The sequence below is a fragment of the Scardinius erythrophthalmus genome (assembly GCF_964197995.2).
Source record: "Scardinius erythrophthalmus genome assembly, chromosome: 20".
Classification (NCBI taxonomy): domain Eukaryota; kingdom Metazoa; phylum Chordata; class Actinopteri; order Cypriniformes; family Leuciscidae; genus Scardinius; species Scardinius erythrophthalmus.
In genome coordinates, this window is record NC_138240.1 from 22228938 (window position 1) to 22255653 (window position 26716).

General features: G+C 39.3%; 2 protein-coding genes across 3 annotated transcripts in view; one reads left to right on the forward strand and one right to left on the reverse strand.

Moving 5' to 3' along the window:
- ggt1a (gamma-glutamyltransferase 1a) overlaps positions 1-26716 on the reverse strand; it is a 33816-nt gene that overhangs the window by 6606 nt on the left and 494 nt on the right. The window contains exons 2-4 of the mRNA XM_081349731.1: positions 1277-1453; positions 1068-1198; positions 423-512 (exon numbers count right to left, since the gene is read on the reverse strand). Of these exons, the coding sequence (XP_081205857.1) occupies positions 423-512; positions 1068-1198; positions 1277-1449 (394 nt within the window). The 5' untranslated portion in view covers positions 1450-1453. The remainder of the gene's footprint in view (positions 1-422; positions 513-1067; positions 1199-1276; positions 1454-26716) is intronic.
- Positions 8811-26716, forward strand: part of lrrc75ba (leucine rich repeat containing 75Ba) — a 58365-nt gene continuing 40459 nt past the window's right edge. For both annotated transcript variants that reach the window (XR_014028985.1, XM_081349732.1), the window contains exons 1-2: positions 8811-9370; positions 24951-25079. Coding sequence is in view for 1 of the 2 variants with exons in the window: in XM_081349732.1 (XP_081205858.1) it covers positions 9098-9370; positions 24951-25079 (402 nt within the window). In the remaining variant the exon portion in view is untranslated. The remainder of the gene's footprint in view (positions 9371-24950; positions 25080-26716) is intronic.

Consider the following 26716-nt stretch of genomic DNA (forward strand, 5'->3'; position numbering starts at 1 on the left):
TTTCGTTCCAATGAACTGCAGTAGCCAAGGCGACATCTAGTGTATATATCTATACCCGCCCGCGCCCTCAGATCACTTGGACGCGGTTGTGTTCAAGAGGTAACAATGATATAAATACTGTTCGTTTTCTCACACAAACCGCTCGTTTCGTGTCTTAGGCCATCAATGTGTACTTACGATGGGGAATTGTTTAATTTGTACGATGGGGAATTGTTTTAATTTGGACTCTGTGCATGCTCTTTGAGACAGTGACCATAGACCTGCATTATACGACTGACAGACAAGAACGGTTTGACCTAAAAATATAAAAATTGAAACTACTGCGGAAAAAAAGACACCTACATCTTGGATGCCCTTGAGGTAAGCTAAAACATACCAAAATTTTATTTCAAAGTGAACTATCCCTTTAATGGTAAAGATACCTTTTCGTGACAGCTGGGTGTTATTGCCAAACATGTCCTCTGAAGCGTTCATTGGAGCAGTTTCTCTGGCATCAATTGTCTCCACCTTTCCTGTGGACAAAAACATGGAATTTATTTATTTCATTATCAAGACTGTGTCATTTTAAATGTTGTTTATGAAGACTATAAATTACTAAAACATTAAGCCTTGTGAGTCACCATAAAGTGTTGTTTAATCTTGTTAGCTTCACCTAATGAGGCAGTGGTTATACACGTCATTTGCTGACATTTACTAAGAGTGACGCAAGATTTGTGGTCACTATGATGTTGAGTCAAACCATGTGCCCTTTTTCTAGGCACTTGACCCCAGGTTGCTCTTAGGCATGTCAAATCAATTAATGTGCTGTAAGTCACTTTGCATGACAAGTATCTGCTGAATGGCAAATAACCTCTGCGTCATATTTAATTCCTAAAGCATGTCCTTCAGTGTCAGGCTTACTAGAAAGGGATGTACATTTTGTGGAGCCCTGCAGTTTAAATGATTTTTCGAAGATTATTGGAGTATCTTTTACATTTAATTCAACGTGTTCACTGAAGGCAACGCAAAGGTCATGGATTCGATCCCCAGGAAAGCATCAGCTGAATGCATAAATGTCAGTGTTTTACCTGTTGCCGCATTGTATATGGTGAAGAACAGCCCCCCTCCAATGCCCATGCTGTGTGCGTTAAACAGCCCGATACACAACAGAGCAGCAATAGAAGCATCAACTGCTGAACCATTGCGCTTTAAGATGTCCCTGCAAACATAAAGAAAGCTGGGTGTGTAAGTGACGTTCAATGGCATGCAAGGAAACTCTGGATCTTTGGACTCTTACCTCCCAACCTCAGAGCACTTCCCTGCATCTGCTGCCACTGCTGCTTTCGAGTAGAAATGACCCGAGGATCCAGCGAGTGTCCTGTTTCCGATCACCAAATACACACCCATGAAAAAAACAACTGCAGCCACAAGCAAGACCACCAGCCCAGCAACAAGAGACTTCTTGACCATTTTCCTGAATGGATACAGAATGTGAATACATCTGAGTTAATCATATTTGTGTAATTGATGTATGCTTGATGAAATCTTTGAGATTATCACTCATTACACACAATAGAAATATCTTTATTTATTTTGTTGACTGACATGCTTATCACCACCACTTCAATGTAATTTACTTCATCATTCTCAGTTGATCAGTGAACTGTATTTACAGAAACAATGAGTTTCAAAATATATGCAGCAGTATATGGGCATGCAAATTTGTGTGATCATTGAGAACATTTCTCCCCCCCAAAATAAGCAAGTTACATCACCTTTTCAACATGTGCTGTTCATGAATAGAAGCACGGGTGTAAACCTCAGGTAATTTTTAGGAGAAATGGATAACAATGAAATGTCACCCAGCTCAAAGGATCTGTTGAATAGTAACACATCACTATCGTCATCACTGTTTACAGCTGTTCTGTAAGTTTAATAATACGGCTCAGCATTCATTCTACAATGTCATGGCACTTTGTGAATTGTGCTCAGTATCAACCCTGTAAGTCCATCCTTGTGTGAATCCAAGCCATACAACAGTCACATAAGATACAATCCCTGAGTTTTATTTTTCAGATAGTAGACCAAATGCCTTTTGAGACAGTCAAATCCGATATTGTGGAAGTAATTGAAGGCAGACAACAACATCTGAAAAACCATTCACAGTTCAATGAGATAGATGATAGATAGATAGACAGACAGAGACAAATCGATAGACAGAGAGCAGGGCTGCCAACTTTTGAGTTTAGCTTGGAGTGAGATTTTTTTGGGGGGTTGGGGGGTATGTAAAAACAAATATTGCAATACAATAAGTGTAATTGTGATTGTCAAAACATTTGGTAACTAAATAGAATTTTATGAAGTTTAGTGACAACATGTTATAATGTTTGTACAATGACTGGTAGGATACAGTTTTTATTATTGCTTGACAAAAATTTCAAGATTTCAATTCCATTCTTGTGATTTGATTCCGATTTTGATTCAATATTGACTAATCTGGATACATATTTATTTTAAATTTTATTTTAAAAAATAATCTCACCTAATGCTGTAAACATAGAGGGCCCAATCTGGTATTATTAAAGGTTAAAAATAACAAATTAAATTAAATATAATGCAGTTAATGACAATTATTTAATGACATAAGTAAATATATAATAAATATGTTATATAGTGCTCAGCAAAATATCTCTAGCTATTTTTTCTATTCAATTAACATGCTATGGTCATTAAATGGCTTTCATGAGGTAAATGTAATGTTATGTGACATAATTGTTCTCCTGCTGTTACATTGACCGCTTTCCGTGGTTGAAAAACACTAATTGGTCGATATTATGTATACTTTCGGTAAGTTGTACTGCATCTTTAAATAAAAAAGTAACAGATGATCGGTTCACGTGCACTTGAACTGAGGCGCTCAGCGATCTGTCGCGTCACATTTTCAAGCGCCAAACGTATTTTGTCTGAATTTCGTAATAAAATTGATGGAATCTAAGAGCTGAGAATTAGTTTAATATTAAAAGTACCTCTTTGCTCCGCAATTTTTCTGTGCGTGAGAAAATGGATGTGTGGCGTGAGAGCGTGTGAAAAGTGTCAGTTGCGTGAGTCTCACGCTCAATGCGTGAGAGTTGGCAGCCCTAGATAGACAGACAGACAAAAAGATGAAAGATAGATAAACAGAAACATATCGATAGACAGACAGACGCTAGACCGAGACAGATCGATAGACAGAGGTAGATACAGACAGATAGATGACGACAGATTGACAGACACAGAAGATTGATAGAAAGGCAGACAGAATTAGATACACAGACAGAAAGATGCTAAAATGATACAGATTGATAGACAGACAGAGAAATTAGATAGACAGAGAGATGAAAGATAGACAGAGACAGAGTGATGAGAGACGGACAAACAAAAAGATGAAAGATATAGCCAGAGACAGACCGACAGACAGAACGATGATAGATAGAGACGGATAGACAGACAGAAATATGTAAGATAGACAGAGAAAAAGATGAGAGAGACAGATAGACAGAAAGATAGACAGACAGATGATAGAGACAGACAGACAGACAGACAGATGAAACATAGAGATAGATTGATAGAGACAAACAGACAAAAAGATGAAAAATAGAGAGATTGAGAATACACAGAGAGATAGACAGACAGAGAGATGATATACAGAGACAGACAGACAGACAGACAGACATATAGATAGATAGATAGATAGATAGATAGATAGATAGATAGATAGATAGATAGATAGATAGATAGATAGATAGATAGATAGATAGATAGATAGATAGATAGATAGATAGATAGATAGATAGATAGATAGATAGATAGATAGATAGATGAATAGATAGATAGATAGATAGACATACCTCACAGATGATTATGCCTGGTGAACCATAATCTTTTATAATCCATAAAACTGAATATTTTCTTTTTCTGGTGTAAGTGGATGTATCAACACAAGAGTGAATGGGACTGAGGACAGATATAATCTGTGCTAATTAAAATTTAACTCCAGAGGTTATAAATCAACTTAGGGATTGGCTAACTTACACAACAAGGGGATTGGCTAAGACTGGATTATTTTTCAAAAGTCCTGACGGTATAAAGACAGGTAGGCTATTACTCACATGAAACCTCACCCTGTTTTTAAAAGCTTAGGAGCTTCAGAGGTAAAACTTCTGCAAGATTGTGATGACAATGCATTCACTACACCATTAATCTTAGACATTTAAACAACAAGAAGGGTTGTCTATTAAAAATAATAATTTAAAACTGTATTATAGGATTAAATACTGTAAAACACAGCTAAATAAATAAATACAAAATATCGAAGAGTCAGCAGTATTTCTAGGTCAGTAATCAAACAAGTAAATGTGTGACATTGGCATGTAAATTCCCATGTACAAAAAGTCAAATGTTATTTTTTCCACTGAAGAACAAGACACTCTTTGGATCATTCTGAAATCATGACGGATAACATGGATCATCGGTTTTGAATTAAAAATGTCTGTGACAGCTTCAGCACCGGCTTCATTACAGCAGAACGTTGCGAAATGTATTTTAATGTAGCAATTCATGTGATGTCATCCAAGTATTTCAACATGTTGACTAAATTGGTTATGCTGATAATATAATTTGTAATGAAAATGGCCTATTGAATTAGAAAAGAATGCATAGAAGCATTTTCACTGGTGGTCTCAGACTTTTGGACATCATTATTGAAGCTTATTCATGTGAGTCAGCATTTCCTGTTGCGTAAGATTCCAAAGAAACACCTCTGATGCAGCATGCTGGTGTTGACTTTGAAAATGTCATGTTTATGCTTGTAAAGCTCCCATGCAGGAACTTTATTCAGGATCGCTCCATTGATGAATGCTAAAGATCATTTCAGGCCTTTGGCACTTTATACCAATGACAGAAAATTCCATGACCTTGTAAATGGCATCAAAGAGCACAGTTGTGTAATAATGCCACCATGAAAACAGCCGGTCATCACTTTTCAGTGTAGGACAAGACACTTGAAGCATCATTAGACCTGTTCAAGAGACCTTTTGTCCCAAAGTCCTAAATTTACTAAGTACTTGTCAGCATGACTGTATAATTTGTCAGAGTTTGTCTTCAGCTCCTCCCATTATGTGTCACAAACTGTTCAGGATTTATTAATATGCTTTGTCGCTCAGCAGTCCCTTCACACAATGAAACTTCAGTTAATTAAGAAAATAGATAAAGAGCGTGTCTGTGCATGAGTATTTATGTCAACAGTTGCAGGGGAAGAGAGAGAAAGTGAACTACCTAATAGGAATTCACAAAATTGATTTGGTAATAAGTTTGACAAACATATCATGACACATTACTTGATTAATTCATCCAATTAATGCTGACAATCTCACAATCATTCATGAAACAATTAAAACAACTTCTAACTACTGCATTACAGCCCTTATTTATCATAGTACTGCCTGAACTGAATTAATAAATGATACATGCTCATAACGCCCTTTTAAAAACTCTTACAATCTCGCTTTCATTCTGATATATGTACAGTCTTGTTTTTATTATTTAAGGGGAGCAGTGACTTGGACAGCCAGATGTTTTGGAAATGAACAATTAATGAGCCACTGGATTGCTGAGATTACACATAATATGAAATCATATCACTGAATTTCACTAACATCACGGCATATCAGAGCTATTTTCACATATGAATTAGTGTGTATATGAACATATATTAATTGTATGCACTTACATGGAGTAACAACACAACAGACACACTCGTTTGTAAAGCAATACTGCGCAGAGCCAAATAATTATATTATGTCATCATATCATATTCCACTCATGCTACTACAGCCAGCAATAAAACCAACCCCCAGGAACTCATTTTGTGTGTGTCCATATAGCTTGCCTTCACATTGGAAATAAAAGACATATTTTTAAAAAAGGCTGCAAATCAGACAAGGGCATCAGTAAGGTTTGTTGCTAAGGTTTATTCCATCTGCCATGTCACTTATAAGATAACAGATAATGAAAAGCTTTACAGCAGCTAAATAAGAAAAGCTTAAGCGACCGTCTAGGCCACATTATGAGCTATAAGGCTTTCAGTGAGGCAAAATATGTAATGGACATTCAATGCCAACAGAAGACCTGTGATATGGATTGAATCTTCTGGGTGTAAGGCATTTTCCTTTTACTCTTTACCATTTATAATTTAGGTTAGAGAGAGTTTCAGCGCCATACCTTAGCTTGATCAATTCAAGTATTGATAGATTGTATTGCTATCTACGTCTCAGCTGTTTCCCCTAAAATTACCTACACCATACACTAACTGTTATATGGAAGCTTGTTTCCCTCACTGAATAAGACATTTAAAAAGTAATTAGACTTTTTATCTCACAAATCTGACTTCTTATCTAGCAATTCTGACTCTTATTCTCAGAATTGTGTGATTTAAACTCGGAATTGCGAGTTATAAAGTCAGAATATTGCGAGATTAAAAAAAAAATCGCAATTATTTTTTACATTGTTTTATTCTGGGGCGAAAACAAGCTTCCATACTTTTGCCCCTCTACTAGCGGTGAGTAAAACTGTCAGTTACATAAGGAGGATTGCTGTTTTGGTAGGCTAAGGCCCCGATCACACCTAACGCATTTTTCAGGTTCGAAAACGTCTCGGTTACTAACGTAACCTCAGTTCCCCGAGAGAAGGGAATGAGTATTGCGTAAGTAGCTTACACTATGGGAAAACTCCTTTCCCTTTCAGCCGCTCACGTTTGACGTTACGTCTCCAGTTCCCTCCTTCAGGGAACGACGGTTACATTAGCTTCGCGCCCTGGTGCATCAGAGCCCGCCAGAATGGGCGTGGCCACGTGGCTTATAGCTATATAAGCCCCCATTTTTGCCATAGAATCAGGTTTAAATCGACTGAAGCGATCCCCTGACCTAAGCACAGTAGCACCGCGGGTTACGCAATACTCATTCCCTTCTCTCAGGAAACCGAGGTTACATTAGTAATTGAGACATTCCCTTTCGAGAGTTCTCTCGCATCGCGTAAGTATCTTACGCTATGGGAACCCCTTTCAAAATGCTATGCGTGCTTAAAAACTTCGCCCCAGACTATAGCCTAGGCCAGCGTGGGCTTGCTCATATTTATCCGCTCTCTGGCATCCTCTGTGCGCAGCGCTTTTTCTTGCGCGGCTCGAGCAAAGGAAAAGGGAGAGCGGGAGGCACGGGGTCGTCGGCGGCGAAGCTGGCCAATTGAGCCCGCAGGGTGGAGAGCGTTTGTAACAACGCCTGAAATAGCTCTTTTAAAAAAAGTGAGTCGCAGTTGCGAACACACTATTGTTTTTTAAAAGGATATAGCGCGTTGGATGGCACAGCAGAACAGCGGGCTGAAGGCGGCATTCAGTGAAGACAGGAAGCCGGCGTCCTCAGAACTGCTTTGCAGGTCGCTCGTTCCGCTGAAGGCTTTTCGACGGCGGCGAAGGCTTCTCAATCCGGAGGTCAGCGAAGTTGAACTTGCTGAAGGAGATCAAATCTGATTCTATGGCAAAAATGGGGGCTTCTATAGCTATAAGCCACGCCCATTCTGGTAGGCTCTGACACGCCTGGGCGCGAAGCGGCCTGATTGGTTCACGCGCCTGAGCCACCTCGCCATAGGTTCGTGCATTTGCCACAGCACAGCCGCTGACCGCGCTAGACGCTCAGCTATGTGTCTGCTGTGCAGCTGCACTGCGTTTTAAAAAATTTGGCTTAAATATTCTCGAGAAAAGGAGTTTTCCGAGCAATACGAGAGACCTCTCGAAAGGGAACGCGTGACGTCGGCGCTTTTTCCGCTCGGAGTTGCTTTTTTTTCAACTGCAAAAATGCGAGGCGCAGCAGGCGGTAAAACGAGAGGCGCCCGGGTTCTGTGAATACTATGAAGTGTGCTTTGATTCTGCTCTTCTTCGCAATAATCTGTTCAAAGCTTTGAAACATTTAGGCTACCAATCTTTTGTTTCCAATCAGTGGATCGGATCTTGTCAAACTCGCCAAGTCTCGCGATTTCAGCAAACGAGGCTTCGTTGCTTCTACTGTTTCGAATTGTTTCAAAATTTGGATGGTTCGCCGCTAAATGGCATTGAGCTGGTGAACGCTAAAACAACCCTTGAATGATCTCAGGTTTTATAATAAATGTTTGCAATTAATTTAATGATTTATAATAGGCTACTTATGTATAGCTAATACAAAAAGGATAATTGTATGTGTAACTTGTAATTGATCTATTTTGGCAAGCCCTGCCTAACACAAGCAGTAAACATTAAAAAATCGACCTACGAAATGCGTTACAACGTTTTGACCAGCAGGTGCCGCCAGCCTCTGGTGTTTCGAGTGCATCGCAAACAGTGAATCATTTTGCGAAGAAAATGATTCGAGTTCCGAAAAGCTTTGTTTTTCCATCACTAGCCAAATTATCAGGGGTGCGTTTCCCAAAAGCATCATACGCCCTCTCGAAAAAGCTATCCTATTAGAAAAAGTAGCCGAAACATAGCTATTTAGTGCACCGTTCCATGTTAGTTAGGCTAATGCATTAACTAACACATGAGACCTTGTTGTAAAGAAGTGTTACCCTAAATTAAATTATATTTATTTCTTTTTGGATAAATTTAAAGAACAAATGTTGATCAACAACCCCTCACCACCACATATTTTTCGTTCTTGGCATGTGGTGCACATACACGAAACACCGCGAGCCAATGGCAGGACAGCAGAGCTTAGTAATGATCCACGCGCGGTGCTGTGGAGAGCATCACCATCATCCACTGAATACCAACCAGAGCATCAGGCGGACGTGCCCAACTGACAACAAACACAAATACAAGGACGTGAGAGCTGGCATAAAGAACAAAACACTGACAATTCCGCAGCTAAAACTACTGCATGTGTCGACGGGCGAACTGCACAAAGAGACATTGACTGTAAGCAGACCGAGTACGTTCTACCCAAGTTCGGACCGATGTGGAGACCGCTGGGCGTTATTGTCCGGGCTGCCATGGTTACGCCGTGAGAGGTAAAAAGGTCGTATTTAGAGTAACATTGTGATTTTTAACGTGACTGTAATCATGGGCTCTAGGCTCAGCCGACAAAACAGTCTCGACAACGATACTTTTTCAAGGAGGCGACGGAAGCATCTAGACAGCACGGGAGAGAGCGATCGGAGCGGAGACTTCTTGTTTACATCCCTTATGCTCAGGTCGGATAAGCTGCCGGGGGTTCTGAGGAGATCCAACCACAGCCCGTATGTCAGACGAGTCGCCTGGGTCCGAGAGATTCAGAAGCTCCTCCGGGAGAGGAAGATAGAAGATGCGACGGACGTGCTCAAACTGTTGAGGAAGGTGAGTGCAAATGTCCAGCAGTGCTTAATAAACAAGTGCATCTGACACAGGCAGCTGTAAAACATGCATGAGTTTGGCGCTTTCTCTCTCTCTCTCTCTCTCTCTGCTTGATTGGCATTGCATTTGTAGATCATGTAGTTGCAATCACTGACGCAAATATTGCACAAGTGCACCAGTTGCCTGAACACACATCATAAAATAAAATTCATGCAGAAATCACCTTTTCTATGGTAAACATGTTCTCATTTTCTAAATTAAAAGTCATTTGGATGTTTTTGTGGGGCTTAAAGTAGCTCTGGAGATTTCAATTCTTGAAAAAATAAATGTTGACGTGATTAGTTTGGTAGGCTATAACTGTAATATATTATTTATAATAATTCAAATATTTTTTTCTTAAAATTATATTATATAACTATTATAAAGTAAAACAAGCATGTATTAATCTAAAAACAAAATCCAAAATTATTAATATTTGAGAAATGTATGTCTTCCAAATGAAAGTCAGTGTGGCGTAACCGTAACCAACATGCAGGGAGCCATTTTGTTGTCATGTGACCAGAAAACGTTCAAATGTCCATTTAGATTCTCATGACTCTGTCAAGGTCAGAAAGTTATTATTTTTTTTTTTAATGACCTTTTGAATAAATTTTTGTAACTCAAAATTCATGATATTTGTATGTATAGACTATATAAATAAATAGAATAAGTAAAGTCATGTGTATATAAACTGCTACAAATGTTTTTCAAACATATGAAACTACAGTGAATACAAAAGTTATATTTCTAAAAACATGCCACATGCGTTTTAAACTACATTTCTCATTTTCATGATCTCAGACATCCTTATGTGTCATTGACTCGTATAATGTATCTAGTAAAGTAAAATGGCATTTCCACTTCAGACACAGACCGTGCAGCTCACTCTGCAGTGAGTCACCTTGCAAGAAATCATTTCCCTGGATTTGTTGCTGCTATTTGTTGTCGAGACTCTACACAAACACCTAATACTAATGCCTGGATGCTTCAATGGTACATTTGTTCTGTCAGTGTTGCCCATATGCTCAAATTCAACACAGAGTGCCAGAAGCACAGAACAGCAGAGAAAGAGCTGACCACTGATGACAGAGGAGATCAGGAGGTCACTCGCTTAACTGTGCCATGTGTATGTGTAAGAATAAGTCAAAAGCTTATGTTTGTAAAAGGCAATAAAGTAAATGAACAATGTAGTTATATGTTATTAAGGTATATATATGTTATATGATATTTAAGGCATGCCTAGATGCTGAATAGATTAAATCGATTATTGTAGTGTTCAATTGTCGTATTCAATTCAAACAGGTTTATTGAACACTCCCCTCATCAACATTGGTCAGACAAACATATAGCCCCGCCTCATTGGTTGCTGTGTTTACTGCGTTTTGCCTTTGCGGGGCAGTATTGTTGTCTATTTATATTAAGCTGGGACAGGAAAGTGTATCTTAAAGGTGCAGAAAGAGAGTGAGAAAGAGGGAGATTTAAAGAAAGATTGTAGAAAGAGAGATGGCTGAGAGAAATTACAAAAGAGAAAAGGTCAGAGAAATATCTCTGGAAAACGTCTAGGTTACTACTGTAAGCTCTGTTTCCTGAGAACAGGGAACGAGACACTGCGTCGATGACGCTATTGGGCAACGCCCTCCATGTGAACCGGTGTCTGAAAAGCTATCCAATCACGGCAATCGAATTTGACTGGCGACAGCCTATGACGTCACTACTAGTGTGACCCGGAAGTATTTGGGGGCGCCTAGAGAACATGTCATCCACTTTCGTCTGACGGGACTGTTCAGCAGGCATCCCCGAGGCATGGCTAACGACGCAGTGTCTCATTCTCTGTTCTCAGGGAACAGAGGTTACAATCGTAACCTAGACGTTCCCTTTCGAAAGGGAACTTGCACTGCGTCAATGACGCTATTGGGGAACGAAGTACAATCCCACCATGCTGAGGGGAGTGCATGCCAACTATAGCTCATGACAAAACGTCAGAACTGGCAGTTTCAACCTGAAACGCCAAGAAAACACTCCCCCTTTGGGTCACATACCTACATACATTATTCTCTACGGCAGGGATCAGCAACTCCGGTCCTGGAGGGCCACTGTCCTGCAGAGTTTAGCTCCAACCCTAATTAAACACACCTGAACAAGGCAATCAGTGTTTTCAGGATTACTAGATAGATACAGGCAGGTGAGTTTTTATCAGGGCTGAAGCTAAACTCTGCAGGACAGTGGCCCTCCAGGACCGGAGTTGCTGATCCCTGCTCTACGGTCACTGCCCAAAGCTATAAGTCTCAAAGAGGCCTCCAAACAACGGAAGGCCTGCTAAGGCCACTCAAAGGCTTGGTTCCAAGGAAGGGGTTCCTTTAAGGGAATATGGCTGGGGGGTCCAAAAGGAGTCCTGTACAGTCACTTTCTGAGGGGGACATAAAGTCAAACCCACATGCCACCAGGGAGGCTGATCTGATCAAATCTACTTACCTAGTCTTGCCAACAACCTGTCTGTTTTCCCAAACAGAGTCTCTCACAAAACCCATAGTGAAACCGGAACATAGAGATGGACATCCTGGAGAGTAGAACTCAGCATAGTGCTTTATAACCCTTGCAAACGAGGGGAGTGACTCTACTCAATCCTGGATCTACACAGTGCTTTAAAACATTGTGGAGGCTGGGCACTATAAAGGGACCCTAGATAAGGGGAACACCTCCAGCTCTAGGGCTAATCTAGCAGGGAGGCCTTGTGAGAGTTCTAACTAGACTTAGGGTAAATAGGAAAATAATAATAATAAATATATATATGGACAGTGTACTCAGCCAGAGCGCTATCGACCCTTTAAACAAGGGGAGTACAATCTTACGCTACCTGACTATGAAGGAGGCCTATAGAAAGGCCTACAACTTCAATTATCAAAAGCGTCAGCCCATGGCATGCTTAGGCTCTAAGGGAGTTTACTCAAACTCGTCCCAATGGGAGGGAGTACTAAAAAGAGCCCCAGTGGTGCAGGGTGAATAGACTAGAGCTGTGGGTAGCCAAAAAAACACTAAGCCCAAGGGAAATGGAGGCCTCAGCTATGAGGCCAACGACATTTTCACTTTATGACTTGAAACCAATTCAAGGGTCCTAGCATTCCATTTAATAGGAAAATATCATCATCGGTCCAGGCCTCAGGCCTGATGTAAGAAACGCCTAGGGTAAAGAAAATAGGGGGGAAAGGAAGAAGAGAGGAGAGGATGGTTATTATTCATCCTTAGAGGAAGGGGATCCTTCACTGACGCTGGGAGCGCGCCTGTGCTGGATCACCTCCCTCAGATCCCTCTTCTTCCTTGAGTCGCGCCTTCTCTGCGACCTACTCCTTGTAGGAGGAGGAGGAGCGCGAGAGGCGATGCTGAACCTCTGGCCCCGTCTCCGATCCTCGAACCTGGGATGCGCTAGGCCCCCCTGGCTGTCTGGGTGTGGATTTGGATCGCAGCGGAATGCATGATTTAGCCCTCTGGGGTCGACAAACACGTCGGCGCGTTTTGCTGGATTTTTTTCACATAGCAGCAAAATAGACTTAAAAATACTCCGTCATTTATGGCCATACAGACTTAAGAAATATGAAAAAATAAACTGTAAAATGTCTACTTTTTTATGTGTCAACTTACAATCGAAACAAAACATTGTGCTTTTGTAAAATAAAGAAAATGAACGGTGTGCTTTCTGCCTCTCCGTCTCTGTGAACTTTTTTTCTGGAGCACGTCTCTAAACTTAAACAAAACTCAGCAAATACTAGTCACACATGCAAGAGCAATATATCTTTATAATAATTTCAGTGTCTACTTTTAAATGATCTAATTCAAAAACAAAAAATTTCGAAAACAAATATTCCCTGTTTATGTAATCTGTATGAAAAGAGAAAAGATGTCAGTCGTTCTCATGGCAACTCATTATCTGCTAATGTGAACACGCCTACGGAGAGCGTGCTATTCAAACGCAAATGTTCTGAGGCGATCCATGCAAACCTGTCAACACCCACATCAGCAACATCCTACAGACCCGAACACCATACAAGGGTTAAAAGTGTTGATTGAGGGCAGAATTTGTCACAGTTAATGAGTTCCCGTTCTCCTTACAATCTCCTTCTGATATCATACGATTAGTGTCAAAATATGAGGTAGCTATTCCTCATCTTAATGGAGTTTAAAACGTTCTTCCATTATTTTCCTCCCAAAGATCCATCCATCCAACTCTATAAATGTACACCCAGCAATTTGTTGTTATATTTAGGGCCCAAGCCCTGAAAGGGCGAAGGCCCTATTGTTTCCGTAAGGATTATTAGGGCCCAAGCCCTGAAAGGGCGGAGGCCCTATTGTTTTCGTAAGGATTATTTTTTTTTTTTTTCTTCATTATTTTTTTTTTTGCCTTTTTGCCACTTTTGGGGCCCTTAACATGCTCAAAAACTCTTGAAATTTTGCACACACGTCAGAACCCGCGGCCATCAGGGCCGGGCTGAAGCTGGTACCGGGGCGTGGCAGGGGGGCTCGACAGCGCCCCCTGGAATGGGGTCCGAAAACTTGGTCCATAAATCAAACACGCTTGCATGTAATAATATGAAACTCAGTACACATATAGATCTCATCGGGCCGAACAACTTTCGTGCTCTAAGTTTTACAAAAGCCCAACAGGAAGTCGGTTATTATACGTTGTTTGGAAAACGCATACAATGGAATGTGAAATACTCCTCCTAGGGATTTCATCCGATCGCCACCAAACTCGGTGAGAATAAAGTCAAGACATTGAGGATGAATTCTTGCGAACGGATTTTTGATATCTCAAACGGTTTGGCCGTGGCGAGGAAACAAATTTATGGCGAATAATGGGACACAGGAAGTGTGTTATAACTTCTGCATACATTAACTGATCTTGATGAAACTTCAGCAGTGTGTTTGTTGTAAGAGGCCGATCACATGGATGTGACTATTGTGAGTCAAAGTTATAGCGCCACCAACTGGCAGCAGGAAGTGTGTCACTTTCAAAATTCTTTGAATTCACCCTCTTAATTTTACCCGATTTGCTTCAAACTTTATGTGTATAATGTAGACACACGGCAGATGTAGACCTGTGAAAGAATTATTGATATCTTAGATACTGTTGCCGTGGCAACGCATCAAACTTTAATATTCTTTTCGGATGCGTTTGAGACTCTTAGCATGCTTGAAATTGGATGAAACTCGACAGATACATCACATTTATTAGCCAGTAGACATGTGAAAAGTTTCAGAAACGGGCGTGGCAGGGGGGCTCAACAGCGCCCCCTTGAACGGGGTCTGAAAACTTGGTCCATATATCAAACACGCTTGCATGAATTAATATGAAACTCGGTACACATATAGATCTCATCGGGCCGAACAACTTTCCCTCTGTCAAGTTTCACGCCAGCCCAACAGGAAGTCGGCTATTATGGGTTGTTTGGAAAACGCTTGCTGTGGAATGTGAACTACTCCTCCTAGAAAATTCATCCCATCCCCACCAAACTCGGTGTGCATGAAGTCAAGACATTGAGGATGCTAAATTGCGGACGGATTTTTGATATCTCAAACGGTTTGGCCGTGGCAAGGAAACGAATTTATGGCGAATAAGGGACACAGGAAGTGTGTTATAACTTCAGCATACATTATCTGATCTTGATGAAACTTCAGCAGTGTGTTCGTTGTAAGAGGCCGAACACAAGGATGTGACTATTGTGAGTCAAAGTTATAGCGCCACCAACTGGCAGCAGGAAGTGTGTCACTTTCAAAATGCTTTGAAATCACCCTCTTATTTTTACCCGATTTGCTTCAAACTTTATGTGTATAATGTAAACACACGGCAGATGTAGACCTGTGAAAGGATTTTTGATATCTTTAATACTGTTGTCGTGGCAACGCATCAAACTTTAATATTGTTTTTTGATGCTTTTGAGACTCTTAACATACTTGAAATTGAATGAAACTCGACAGACACATCACACTTATTAGCCCGTAGACTTGTGCAAAGTTTCAGAAACGGGCGTGGTGAGGGGCTCAGTAGCGCCACCTTTAGTCATAAATGGGGGGGGTTAGTTTTATCAACAGCAACAAAACTTGGTATGTGTATTGTTCTCATCAAGACGGACAACTTTCTAATTTACATTAACGATCTCTGACCAACAGGAAAAGAGATATTTTGGTTTGAATGTGGATTTTCTGAAGAATTTTCTCTCCCTCTCTCTGTGTCTCTGTGTGTGTGAGGGGAGGGGGGGATTTGACTATTGCTTTTATATTGTTAATCAAGGTTTCAGGGGCTTTTGGGGTCCTTAACGTGCTCAAAAACTCTTGAAACTTTACACACAGGTCAGAACCCACGGCCATCAGTGCCGGGCTGAAGCTGGTACCCGGGCGTGGCAGGGGGCTCAACAGCGCCCCCTTGAACACGGTCTGAAAACTTGGTCCATATGTCAAACACACTTGCATGAATTAATATGAAACTCGGTACACATATAGATCTCATCGGGCCGAACAACTTCCGCAGTCTAAGTTATTAGCTCCGCCCAACAGGAAGTCAGCTATTATGGGTTGTTTGGAAAACGCTTGCTGTGGAATGTGAACTACTCCTCCTAGAGAATTCATCCAATCGCCACCAAACTCGGTGTGCATGAAGTCAAGACATTGAGGATGCTAAATTGCGGACGGATTTTTGATATCTCGAACGGTTTGGCCGTGGCGAGGAAACAAATTTATGGCGAGAAAAGAGAAACACGAAGTGTTATAACTTCTGCATACATTAACTGATCTTGATGAAACTTCAGCAGTGTGTTCATGGTAAGAGGCCGGTCAGATGGATGTAACTATTGTGAGTCAAAGTTATAGCGCCACCAACTGGTAGCAGGAAGTGTGTCACTTTCAAAATGCTTTTATCAAAAGTGGGGGGGTTACTTTTACCCACAGTTACAAAAATCAGTACGCATATTGGTCTCATCGAGCCGGACAACTTTCTAATTTACAGTCATTAGCTCCGAGCAACAGGAAGTCAGATATTTTGGTTTGAATGTGGATTTTTTGGATATGTCAGACTCTGAGTTTTTAGTTACTCCTCCTAAGTGGTTTATTTTATTCACACCAAACTTTTTCAACATGATAAAAAATACATTCAAGATTATATATATATATATATATATATATATATATATATATATAAATATAGCTGCGAGCAGCGATGAAGGGCCAAAGCCGGCGGCACCGCCACCCCGGTGCCTTTAGGTAACTAAAGGCATCGGGGTTGCGGTGCCACCGGCTTGGGCCCGTAATCGCTGCTCGCAGCTATATTTATTTTTTTTTTCTTCATTATTTTTTTTTTGCCTTTTTGCCACTTTTGGGGCCCTTAACATGCTCAAAAACTCTTGAAATTTTGCACACACGTCAGAACCTGCGGCCATCAGGGCCGGGCTGAAGCTGGTACTGGGGCGTGGCAGGGGGGCTCGACAGCGCCCCCTGGAATGGGGTCCGAAAACTTGGTCCATAAATCAAACACGCTTGCATGTAATAATATGAAACTCAGTACACATATAGATCTCATCGGGCCGAACAACTTTCGTGCTCTAAGTTTTACAAAAGCCCAACAGGAAGTCGGTTATTATACGTTGTTTGGAAAACGCATACAATGGAATGTGAAATACTCCTCCTAGGGATTTCATCCGATCGCCACCAAACTCGGTGAGAATAAAGTCAAGACATTGAGGATGAATTCTTGCGAACGGATTTTTGATATCTCGAACGGTTTGGCCGTGGCGAGGAAACGAATTTATGGCGTATAATGGGACACAGGAAGTGTGTTATAACTTCTGCATACATTAACTGATCTTGATGAAACTTCAGCAGTGTGTTCGTTGTAAGAGGCCGATCACATGGATGTGACTATTGTGAGTCAAAGTTATAGCGCCACCAACTGGCAGCAGGAAGTTTGTCACTTTCAAAATGCTTTGAAGTCACCCTCTTAATTTTACCCGATTTGCTTCAAACTTTCTGTGTATAATGTAAACACAGGGCAGATGTAGACCTGTGAAAGGATTATTGATATCTTAGATACTGTTGCCGTGGCAACGCATCAAGTTTTAATATTCTTTTCGGATGCGTTTGAGACTCTTAACATGCTTGAAATTGGATGAAACTCGACAGACACATAACACTTATTAGCCAGTAGACATGTGAAAAGTTTCAGAAACGGGCGTGGCAGGGGGGCTCAACAGCGCCCTCTTGAACAGGGTCTGAAAACTTGGTCCATATATCAAATACGCTTGCATGAATTAATATGAAACTCGGTACACATATAGATCTCGTCGGGCCGAACAACTTTCCCTCTGTCAAGTTTCACGCCAGCCCAACAGGAAGTCAGCTATTATGGGTTGTTTGGAAAACGCTTGCTGTGGAATGTGATGTACTCCTCCTAGAGAATTCATTCAATCACCTCCAAACTCAGTCAGCATGAAGTAAAGACATTGAGGATGCTAAATTGCGGACGGATTTTTGATATCTTGAACGGTTTGGCCGTGGTGAGGAAACGAATTTATGGCGAGAAAAGAGAGACACGAAGTGTTATAACTTCTGCATACATCAACTGATCTTGATGAAACTTCAGCAGTGTGTTCGTGGTAAGAGGCCGATCAGATGGATGTGACTATTGTGAGTCAAAGTTATAGCGCCACCAACTGGCAGCAGGAAGTGTGTCACTTTCAACATACTTTTGACAAAAGTGGGGGGGTTAGTTTTAAATACAGTAAAAAAAAATGTTTTTATATTGTTCTCATCAAGCCGGACAACTTTCTAATTTACATTCATTAGCTCAGAGCAAAAGGAAGTCAGATATTTTGGTCTGAATGTGGATTTTTTTGCAAAATCAGCCTATGAATTTTTAGCCACTCCTCTTAAACTATTTATTTTATTCCCACCAAACTTTTTCAACATGATGAAAATACATTAAATATGCTAAATTGTGAACGGATAATAAATATCTCAAACGGTTTTGCTATGGCGAGGGATTAAAGTAATGTCCAAAAAGGAAAAACTAAAAGCCTCAAATTTTCTAAAAATGTAATTATATACCATTTATTTCTATATAAAAGTATACAAACATCACAACTAAACATTTTATTATTTTTTTTCAATTTAAGAATGAATTTTAAGTTTAAAAACTGCCAGAATGGTTGTTTAGTCTAAACAATACATAAATAAAGTCAAACATAGTGCTATACTGCCCTCTTGTGTTCAAAATCAGGTAGGCCTATTATATCTATATAAAAATATACTAGGTATGTGACGGTGAGAATATTTTACCACCGGTTAACTGACGTGTGACACCGCTGGGGGCTTTTTAATCGCTAACTTAAAAACGAAAGTAAAATATGTTCGTCCGCACTGACATTTATATTGGTTGAGCGAGCGTTTCAAATGAATTCCTATGGAAGTAGGAATTAACTGAATAACGTTCGCTCTGTTCTGCTCGTTCCTCGCCGTGGACGCGCACCATTATGAATGCCCGTGCAGCCATGAGCATTTTAGTTTCATTTTAAAATTAGCGCCTTTCGGGGGGTGGATTGCTTGAAATTATTTTACAAAAGCACAATTTTGTGTTTTATTGCAACTGTACACAAATATAAGTTAACACTTTGCAGTTTGAATGTCGTCCTGTATAATGACGGAGTATGTTTTTATGTGTCTACTGTTCAATCGCGCCCATGCCACACACACACACACACACACACACACGGTTTACTATCTTTGTGGGTACTCTCCATGGACTTAATGGTTTTTATACTGAACAAACTGTATATTCTATCTCCTCACACTAACCCTACCCCTAAACCTACCTATCCCATAAAACTTTCTGCATTTTTACATTTCCAAAAAAACTCATTCTGTATGATTTATAATCTTGTTTACCCATGGGGACCTCTATTTAGGTCCCCACTGTGACACGAGTCCCCATGAGTCTGTGTGCATTCAGGTTAAAGTCCCCACCGGGATAGAAAAACATGAACACACACACACACACACACTCCAGCATTACAATCTTGACATCGCAGCCTGTTCATTATAGCCTTAATAAAATATAATAATAAAATAGTCAACCTAACATATAAAAATTACACTGCTCTAAATAGTCAGTAGTACAATTCGTACATTCACAGTAAGCACCGCTCGCTCCACTGTGATGTTTCCAAGCAAATTTTTGCGCATGTGAAGAGGATGATTTTTTCCATCAATATTGGAACACGAGTGAAGAACAAAGCCTATAATAAAGAATAGTTTAGCATCCAAATACATCGCAAATGTTGAAACATTTTGATTCTGATGAGAGGGTTACGTGAGCCCAACACTTCTTACTTTCATTTTTACTTTTACATTAAATTTAAAGGATTTGTTGTGGAATATTTTGAGTGTATCATAAAATCTGAATAATAAAAAAAAAAATAATAATAATAATAAAAAAAAATGAATGAATGAATGAATAAATAAATATATATATATATATATATATATATATATATATACATACATATATATATGTATGTATATATATATATATATATATATATATATATATATATATATATATATAGCTGCGAGCAGCGATGAAGGGCCAAAGCCGGCGGCACCGCCACCCTAAAGGCACCGGGGTTGCGGTGCCACCGGCTTGGGCCCGTAATCGCTGCTCGCAGCTATATTTTTATATTATTTTCATTTTGTTTATCACATTATATTAGTGTCATGTACAGTATATTATCCTGATAGTATTTGGTACTAATTAGTACTAACTTTTGTTGTTGTTGTGTGGGTAACACTGTACACTGCCTATGTTTATTAGCTATTGATCACTGAGATCATCGGGAATGTTTTACCTCCTATATTATTACAGTGGCCTGAAATCATGAACTCATATATGGCATATTATATATCACTAAATTAAATGTAATCCCATAATGCCTGAGAACATAATTTTACAGTGAATGTCATATATTTTACCATAATGTAATTATATATATATTTTTTTGAATATGCAGTGTTAAATTTAGGAGAAGTAGGCTAGACATTTTTTTCTCAGAAAAGGTAAAGGGTTTCACATGCAACTACTCAAATTATTATTGCATGTTCATGTATGTATTTCAATGAAAAAGTTTCCTCCTTAGATTTGCTGTTAAATGTAACTTTTGGGGCTCTAGCGGTTAATAAACAAAACTGCATGCATCTTGCCGAAGAACATTGTAGCCAGGCAGGTATTGGGCAACTCTGCAGCAGTTGGCGTCCTGTTCGGTTTAAAATAGTCAGAATATAAACGCTTATTATAGGCTAGCGATTCAGGATAAGACAAAAACATGGTTTGGAAGATGAACAGAAAAAAATTGTTACATGATTAAATTGGTTGAAAAGTTACATGAAATCTTCATGTCATGCACAGGCCTGTACATATCTTATATCTATTAGGCACTTATGCATATTTATTATTCACACTGTGCCCTCTATTCTCATGTATTCAGTCTATGTAATTTTCCTCCACAGTTTGCCTGTTGTCATCCCTTTGTTTTTGTTTTTTATAGTCCTCTTTTCATCATCTCCCTCTCTCAGGATGTGCTGTTAATTAGACTGAGAATTTGACATCCCAGAGCAGAGAGCGTATAATCTACACCGAGAGATAGTCTTGGATACCTATGCGTTGACAAGCATGTCACCAGAGATTCACGGTGTGGTCCTCTGTGTGCACTCTCAGTCTTTATTAAGGCTTTCTCTCATTATCAAGAAACAGATCATTTAAAATAGGTCTCATGTTTCAGAGCCGCTAACAGGACCTAACACAATTAGAGTGGACTTGGAAGGAACTGATAAGAGAACATAGATTAACCCCCTGTACAACAACATGTACAAATGATGATAAATTGCGACGTGTGAATTTAGCATGTGCAGGATATACAATTAGGGGAATTAAATGGAAATATTTGTTACAGCAAAAAAATTGGGATATGCGGACCCTTATGGAAGCTTGTTTCCGCCACAGAATAAAACATTTTAAGAGATAATTGCGACTTTTTATCTCACAATTGTGAGTTTACATCTCGCAATTCTGACTTTATTTCTCAGAATTTCTCAGATTTCCGTTTTTATGACAATGGTGTCGTGTAAACGTCCCCTAAAATACCAAATCAAATATTCTGTTCAGTATCAGTTTAGTTTATATATTTTAGTGAAAATATTTGCAATATAAGATTACATTAATTGTTTTTGAACATATATTAATTAATTATTTAAATGTGCAAATAGACATTAACATATTTTATTTTGATTGATTGTATGTGATGTAAATTAGGAGAGCAGTATTATTCAGTGACAAAATTGTAAAATTGTAAACTAAGAACAGGTGCTCAACCAACTGAAAAGGTTAAACTTTAAAAGTTCGTCTTGCTTGGAGAAAAGGTGCAACACTCTCTCTAGAACAAACATGAACTTTATTAGTTAAAAAGCAGGTAACTTTTCGGCACTAACTTCAAACCTGTTCAGATAGAATAAATCCCAAAAAAGATGGATGTTCAGATGCAGTAAGTAAATGTCTGTCTTCCGGTGCTTGGTGTTTTACCCAAGTCTCTTTCTCTAAAGGCTTGTCATAGAGATGTTATTATTAGGATTCTTGGAAGTTACAGTAACAGGAATTATTTCAAATCCTAAAAGGTTTTTTATCATCATGTCCTACTCACCGTCTCCCTAATAATGTCAATTATACACAATAATGTTGTTTGTCTCAGTGCGTGTTGTTCATACTAAGATAAAATGGTTTGTTTAGGTAAAGAGTCAAGCATCATTAGACACTCACAAAAAAACAACAAAAAAACATCCATGTTGCCCACTCTTTGAGACGTGTATGTGTGCATAACTGGGCCTACACATCTTGTTATGTGTTTTTTTCATATTCTGCTCACTTACTGTCTGGATTTCATAGAACACTATTGGCATTTACATTACTTGGACACAGTTTAACTCTATAAATGAAAGTCTTTTATTAGATTGTACAGACAATGTATAGCTACTAATTTGCACCAAGGAAACCAACAAATGCTAATTGGAAAACATACCTTTACATACAATATACTGAATCTATCATTTTAAGCTAAAATGGCATGGGTGCTTCAGCAAATGCGTTATTACCAACGTAATAAAATGTCAATTTTACCAGTTTCAGATTAAACTAAACACACTTTTAGTACCAATCATTGGACATTTCACTTTGAAAGTGTCGTGAAATGAGCACAAATCAACGTAATATCATGTCACCACAGGCACATTTTTCCAATGAGCCTGGTTTGAAAGAAACAAACTCAAGTATCAGTCCAGCACTATCCAATATTCATTCTGGAAATTCATGCTGGTCTAAGCTGTGCTTTCCAGAAGCTGAAGTGACCCCTGCGCTCTTTTGAGATTCAGCACACCATAATTGGGGGGGGGGGGGGATGTTTGGTGCCAGATGGATGGAGAAGAGTAGGGAACAGAGAGGTGGGTAGGTGTGGGCGTCTCTTTCCCTGCAGCTAAACACATTTAAGCATGCACACTCCAACAGCACTGAGTGCAAAGACCTGTTCCATCCGAATATGCAAGTCACCATAGATAAAAGCATATGGTCTCTGAATATTAATAACCCAATGGAGGCCGTTTCATAATCCCCTCTCTGTTACTGAAAGTCTGCGGCTCTCACTCTGTCTCAGTGAAACACCCCAATCTTGCCATTCTAGAGTTATTCTTGTCTATGGAAATCAAAGTTGCATAATACATGAAAGTTATGTTCTCGACTTTCCCGGTCGGCCGGTTGACTTTTTGGGACAGCTTTCAAACACAAATTTAGAAACAGACTAAATTAGACTTAAAAGATTTTAAAAGGTGAGAAAATTCTAAATTAATCAGGACCATTTAAGCCACAATAGTGGATTCTACACCCCACTCTATGCGACATGGATAGTATTCTCTCAAGTCAGTAAAATCACAAATCATATATGCTGCTGATAGCTAATTTGTTTAAAAATTATTCAATTTTAACATTGTTCTCTGTAATGGCTTAAATGGAGATCAGTGTTGTGTAGAAAAACTTAATTGCAAAGTCTGATTGGGTCATGTAAATGAATGATGGACTGATCAAATAAATAATTCACATTTTAACCCATATGGTTTGTAAGCAAAATATTTAGTTAAATTCTATTCTTTATATCTTTTTGTCTCAGTTAAATACATTTGTGTGCTTTTTAGTTTCATTAGTTCCCTTTCAAAAGCTACTCTCAATGCTGTGCTGATTTACACGCTATGGGAAAACATCTTTGACCGGTTGTGAACGTGTGGCAAACACAGCCGCGCCTTCACGCTTTCAGGTTCCTTTGTCTTCAGAACCGCATTGTGTGCCGTGTGTGCTACTTCTTCTGAAACTATGCCTTTTGCAAGGAGTTAGTTTTGTCGGGCAGGAATAAAGTCTTTCTCATTCTCTTTCTCTTTCCCTGAAAGAGTTGAAAAAAGAGAGAATGATGTTGAGGGAATCCAAAAAGAGTTGCTCACGGCCCATCTCAGAGGATGATCCACATGACTTTTGAATTGATTGTCTGGGGAAAAGCACGCTATATCAGCCCTTTAGGACGCAGAGTGCAAGCACTGCCAGTCATTTCCCATCAAAGTGCTCCGCTCCAGACTCGCCTTCTTTTGGGAAGAGCAAGCATGTGCGTCCTCGATGACAACATCATGGGGCTCGAGTCTGCTTCTGGAGTGCGCTCCGGCCCTTCTTCAGACCGGGTTGAGGACGTTAGTTCTCATGGGGAAATAGATTTCGAGTGCGCTGCCTCTGAGCGCTGTGGACAGTCTTCAGTTAGATTGGCCACAGGAACAAATGTTTATTCGACTTTAGTTGGTGCGAAGGCACGGGGTTATACGATGATGACAGGTTGAAGAGACGTTGAAGTGACTAGATCTGCTACGCTGCTGCTGCTGCAGAGCAAGTATGGACTTGCTACTGCTAATAAATACACAGACACACTGCTGTGAGCATGTAAGGTATGCACAGAACTAGATATGTTATGTAGTTTATGGTAGTAGTGGTTTAATAGTTTACAGCATAAATTCCAGGGCTACAAACTACTGTCTGGATTTACTAAAGACATGCAGTGAAAAATTAGCTCTGAAAAGGTGTGGACGGGGTTATTTTTTGCGGCTGACCTTATAACAGTTATTTTAAATTGTAATATAATTTCGCAATATTACTGATCAAATAAATGCAGCCTTGGTGAGCAAAAGAGACTTATTTTAAAAACATTAAAAAAACTTACCGATCCCAAACTTTTGAATGGCAGTGTATATTTATATGTAGTTTATAGTAGTAATATTTGAATAGTTTTCAGCATAAATTCCAGGGGGTACCAGTTTGAATAAGGACAAAAATAAACATGTATGCATGTAATTCATACATGATGAAACTGTCAGAAAAGGCATATTGAGTGAGTGACTGATAATATGTGCTCTCTTTGTGTTTTCTTTGCTTTTTCAGGACTTGGGATTAGAGGGTACGTCACTCAATGATATCCTCTATAAGAATGCATCATTCCTTAACTTGGTGGACCCCATATCTCATGAGCTCCTGCTGAGTCTGGCTAGAGACATGCAGTGCCCAAAGAAGGTGAGTCATTCAATTTCACCTGAGCGTGTAATTTCTTCACTTTGCTGATTGCTACTCAGAGTAAATGAAAAGAAATGTGTTTGCATATAGTGTACTGATTTACTGCAGCCATCAAATTTAGCTCACTAACAATTTTGTAATCCACACATGGCTGACAAATGAAACACAAGACAAGACTGGGAACGATAACTAAGGCATCCGATTTGCATAACTAATGATAACCAAGGCACCTAATAGTGTTTCTTCATGTATTCATTTAAAAGCTACTCTGCATTTCAGAAGGTTAGTTGAGTCTGTTCAATCAAACCTTTAAGCACAAGTCTTGATAAACTCAAAACGGATGAGATTAAACATTCTATTGTTGGCCTTATTGTAATACCTTGTGTCACAGCCATTCCTAAAATGAATAAATCCTCTGAAAGATTTTCAGAGTGTTGTCTGAGACACTGTGTCTGAATTTGCTGATATGCTGAAAGTATGATATGATTGAAGATCAGAAAAGCGTCAGTGCACCTTAAGTCAGCCCAACAGCTATCCGGGATCTTTGAATCAGCACCACAGGGCATTCTGAGACTGAGACTTTTCTTGCTGAAGTCTTGATTTGTAAGCCATACCAGCTGCAGGGCACAATAGAAACTAGCAGTCTGATGAAAGCTAAAGTCTGCTTGCTTATCTCATATTCTTGTCCTTTAAAGATTATCTATAATATTATGCAGATTTTTTTTTCTGGTACTCCTAATGATTAATATAGTTGCAGAACCCTGAGACTGCTGCTGGGTATAAGAGTAGATGCATTAAATTATGTCCTGCTGGAATACATTTTTTAAACGTGCAGGCAAATGTGCCGCTGCTTAGATATTACAGCTATAGCAGGAGGTCCCTTCAAACAAATAACCCACAAGCATTTGTTGTACCCAGGTCTACATTTTGTTTAACAGTAACTTATTGTCAGGGCAATAATGTTAATGCAATGACCAGAATAACAACTTAGCGTCTTGAAAAACTGAAACTGACCATGACTTGACAGAAAAAAAAAGAAAAAAAAAAACATTTTAAAATGTTTTTATTGGTATAATATATCACTATCATTGTTGTCACGTGTTAGTACTTGTTTGGACTTGGATTGGTTCCTGTTTTCCTTCTCTTTTCCCGCCACTCCTTCGTTTCTATGGTTACATTTAGTTCAGCTGTATCACCTGTGTTTAGTTAATCATCATCATCTGTATCACCTGTGTTCCGTTAATCAGTGTCATCTGTGTTTGTATTTAAGTTGCGTCTGTTCAGTCAGTCTTTGTCCGATCTCCGTTACATTTTACTGTGTTGCTACCTGTTCTGCTGTCTTGTGATCCTCGTCTCCGTCTGCCTTCCTGCAACCCACCGTGACAATTGTATTTGAGGCTAATACTTTTTAATTATTTCAGGAATTTTAGTGATGCACCGAAATAAACTGAAAATAATGTTTATAATCAAATGACCAATAAAATTGATTTACTTAATAATCAAAAAACTGAGGTTTACAAACGTCTAAATTGCACAACAGGCAGTTTTTGTATTGAATAAATATAGAATGTTAATCTTTTTAGGCCTAAAATGTTTCTATTCCAATATAAAAATAAAAATCTAAACAATGGCTGATC